Source organism: Lactuca sativa, chromosome 1 (assembly GCF_002870075.4).
Source record: "Lactuca sativa cultivar Salinas chromosome 1, Lsat_Salinas_v11, whole genome shotgun sequence".
In the NCBI taxonomy this organism is placed as follows: Eukaryota; Viridiplantae; Streptophyta; class Magnoliopsida; order Asterales; family Asteraceae; genus Lactuca; species Lactuca sativa.
In genome coordinates this window covers 54983542-54987814 of record NC_056623.2, presented here as the reverse complement: position 1 = coordinate 54987814, position 4273 = coordinate 54983542, and the positions used below count along the sequence as shown (strand labels likewise).

At 33.4% G+C, this 4273-nt stretch overlaps 1 protein-coding gene across 1 annotated transcript; it reads right to left on the bottom strand.

Moving 5' to 3' along the window:
* Positions 1-357: 357 nt before the first annotated feature.
* LOC111911597 (probable indole-3-pyruvate monooxygenase YUCCA4) lies at positions 358-3711 on the bottom strand. Its single transcript, XM_023907349.3, has 4 exons — positions 2503-3711; positions 1790-2038; positions 1576-1701; positions 358-809 (listed from the first exon to the last, which is right to left on the bottom strand). The coding sequence occupies exons 1-4, from the start codon at positions 3094-3096 to the stop codon at positions 627-629; spliced, it is 1152 nt and encodes a 383-aa protein (XP_023763117.1). The 5' UTR covers positions 3097-3711; the 3' UTR covers positions 358-626.
* Between the last annotated feature and the right edge of the window lie 562 nt (positions 3712-4273).

The following is a 4273-nucleotide window of genomic DNA, read 5'->3' as shown; positions in this document are numbered from 1 at the left end:
GACAAAAAAGTCATAAACTTTATTTTTTTGACAGTAAAGTCGTAATTGACGATTTGACAAGAAAGTCCTAAACTTTTTATTTTGTTGACAAAAAAGTCCTAATTACCGGCTAACCGGGAAAAAATGGTAAAAGTGTCAAAAACTGCCGGTAATTTGGACTTTACTGTCAAAAAAATAAAGTTTAGGACTTTCTTGTCTAATCGATGAAAATATTGGGACTTTACTGTATATATCCATAATTATATTACTACATATTTTCAAACATGTTTTATGGTGATAACTGGTATGAAATAATTATGACATTAAAAAGGGTAAAATACAAAAAAAGAAAAAGAAAACTTTATTGAAGGCATGGAATGTACAATACAACCGAGTCATGCATTTAAAGATTAAAAAACAAAAAAACGAACTACAAAACTTGTTAATTTACATTTTTAACCCCATCACCCCTCCAAGAAGTAACACAATGTTGCTTGGTAAACATTCCAACTACAAAATAATACCCCCTAAGTAAATATCACCATACCCCTCCACCCTCTAAAGAAAAATAAAACCCTATTTAATTATGTTACTTTCTTTGTTCATTTTATTCCAATATTGGCACATCCCTTCGATTTAACTCTTTGTTAGGGTTTGCAAGTCGTTGACCGCCATTGACCAGTAACGTCCTTGGCAATTTTAAGGGCATCACATGTGGTTCCAAGAAGACCCCTTCGAGTGAACCCAACCGTGTATAACCCATTCTCCCCTTTCCAGCCGTTTGGAAAAGACATTTTAGGCATTCCCTCTTTGGTAAAAAAGTCGCTTCCCTATATCAAACAAGAACAAGAACAAAAACATTAGAACATAAGATATAATGATCTAACACAATAAATTAAAGATATTTAACTAGTAAAAAGTTAAAACATTCAGATCCTAAGTCTTAACCTTTCTAAAATAAAAATTAAATTTTTATAGTTTATAAATTATACGCCACATACATATCTGAAAGATGTGGGTCATGGTCAATGACCCAGCTCATTATCAAAGGACAAAATAATGAGATCATTATAAGCACAACATATTTCAATTATGATTCTTTAACAAAAAATATTATTATATGGTGATCATTACTCCCAGAGTAGAAATTACTAAAACCAGAACTAAAATCCTACAATGACTAGTAGGATATGGATCAAAACTAGTACATTACTCTTGATTTAGAAACTTCATTTTTGTAAGCTATTTAAATCTTTTAAGCAAAAAGACATAAAAAATGAGAAATATAATCATGAGAATACTAGCTGATGTTAACACATCATAAAATGACAACAAAAATGTTAAGAGATTGAGAATCATCCAAACAAGTGCCACCAGTTTTTCACCTTTTTGGTTACTAAAAACCATTTTGTAGGCTTCTCGATGTGTAAGACTTGGAAAGTGATGTGAGATGGAGAATAAGATAAAATTCAAATAGTAAAATACATTACAAGTATTGTATTCAAAGTACATATTTTGAAACATGTCTCTTATGTAGCATACACTTATTTCATACATGATTTGATAAAAGAACTAAATGGATGCCATGCTATTTACCTTGAGCCAAAATGGCACATTGCTCTTATACCCCGTTGCCAACACAATCGAATCAAATGCAATTTCTTGCCCATCCATGAATTTGGCTCCATTTCTAGTTATTTCTCTCACTCCTTGCTCCACAACCTACAAACATTCCAATAAAACACAAACAAGATTTAAGAATCGTACGTTACAAATCATTATTGCATGTGTTGAATCTTTCAATAGTTACCTTGATGTTACCGGATTTGATTAGAGATAAGGCTCCGGTGTCAAGTACTGGGGTTTTACCGGTGGCGTTTTTTAGCTCAAGGGGGCCAGTTTTCGGCCTCCGTAGGCCTAATTTATCGGTGTTTCCTAGTGTTAAATTGGCCATAAACAAGATTAATTTATCCACCACCCTAAGAGGTAGCCACTTGAGAAGTCCCATAGCAATTCCAAATGTTGGGAATCCAAACATCTCTCTAGGCAGAACATGAACCTGTAATTACATTAAAACAACCATATGAACATCCCTCAAAGTCAAAGAAAGTACGTCAAGAAAGTCTTTATAGCATTAAAATAATCAAAAGGATTGCAACTACTCATTAAATATAGAGGCTTTTTACGGATTTTATTACGACTAAAAGAAATTTCTATGTCAAGAAAGGATTCTTTAAGAAAAAAGATGAAATACCAATATGGAAAAACATAAAGTTTAGTGATTATAAACAAGAAAAGAAAAGATTCAAGAAATACACAAGAAAGTCAGATGTTTTGAGTTTTGAAATAGTGATCTTTTTAAATTTTAAAAAGGAATATCCATTTCAAAAAGTGAAGAAAAAGACGAATGTAATTGACTTTGACATTTAGAATTAGAGCAATAATTCCCTAATCATAACTAGATACACACACACAACACTGAAAGCACACACTGAAAAGAAAGAGTGGTGATGATAAACTTACAGAGTTTCTAACAACCATAAAAGGACTTGCATTGTAACGGCAAAGGTCCAAACTAACCTCCATGCCAGAATTCCCACACCCAACTACTAAAACCCTTTGCTCTCTAAACACACACCCACTTTTGTACTCACTTGTATGTCTAACAACCCCTTCAAACCTCTCAATTCCCTGAATCTCCGGCACCACCGCCTCCGCATTCTCTCCGGTGGCCACCACCAACCACCGTGATTCATAGACAGAGTCTTGTGTATTCACCCTCCAAACACCAACTTGAGCGTCAAACTCAGCTCTGGCCACCGATTGGTTGAACCTCGGCTTGATTTCAAAGTGTTTTGCGTATGCCTCCATGTAGGAAACAAACTGTTTTTTGGTGGGATATTTTGGGAAATTCTTTGGGTACCCAAACAATGGAAGCTCGCAGAATTGTTTAGGAAGATGAAGCTTTAAACGATCATAAGTTCTATGTTGCCATAAAGACGCAATGCAATCACTTCTCTCAAGAACAAGAGAAGGGATGCCATCTTGTTTAAGGCAAGCTGCAACTGCTATTCCAGAAGGGCCAGCACCCACAATGATTGGCCCATCAAACTTCATGAACGTTTAATCTTTTTCACAAGAACCCATCAAAGATTTATCAAGAAAGATGAAACCTCACAACAGAAAACAAGAAACAAGAAGGGAGTTTCAGTGAGGAAGTAACAGAAACCCCTCCGTTATCCAAGAAATGCTCTGCTTCTTTTCTTTTTTACTTCAAAGACTGTGAGTTTAAAAGGGTGATGAGTGAAGGGAAATTGTGCGTTAGTTGGGAGCAAGTCTTTCTGACGATATTAATTAAATGTAGATAGAGAAAGAGTGTTTTATGAGAAGTGAGAGAAAAGAGATGTAAAAATGGAGGCGTGAAGGTTAAGGAAAGGATTTAGTTCACTTTCTCAAGGCTCTTTCTTCTGAGGCTCTTCTGTGCAGAGAAAGGGGGAGGGGATATGAAGTGAAGTGAAGTGAAGTGAAGGGGCAAAGTGACGAAGGAGGGAAACCTATAAATACATTTATATGGATGACTGTGTGTTTTCTTGTGTATAGTTGAATTGAATTTATAAGCCAACGCCACCACCGCTCGCACCATACTTTGTTTGTACTTCACGCGCCTAGTCTTGCCTATGGCTGAGTGTGGGTCCCAAAGTTCTCTTGATTACTTCATCAAATCCTTTCATCATGCAAATTCAAAGAAAATTATTTACGTTAAACCTTAGACCTTCTACTTGTCACTCTCTCTACAAGACTCAAGAGGTAGGCCTGCAATTGATGTGAGAGGCAGAGTAAGATGATGTCAGCATAGACTATTTTCTTTTATTTTTTTAAAGGGGTTTCAATATCTGTTTATTATACAGTTTTTATGGTTTTAAAAACTTATTTACTAATTGTTATTTTTTTAAAGGTAGGGCATCTCCGATATTGATTTATTTATTATTTTATTATTAGTGAATGATCATTTGTTTTTATTTAATAATATTGGAGTTTCTAGTTAAACAATTAATCCTTTGGTTTTTATTAATATATTTTATTTTTATCCTTTTAATTATATTATAGTTTTAATTAATTTTTAATTATTTAATTATTTCTATCATAGTTTATAAAATATTTATATACTAATTGCTAATACTAATCTTAATTAAAAATATTTTATATTAAAATAGAAATATTTAAAGTGTAATATGATAAAAGTCTAAATATTTAAAGTATAATATGAGTTATTTAATTAGAGGTCAAAGTTGTT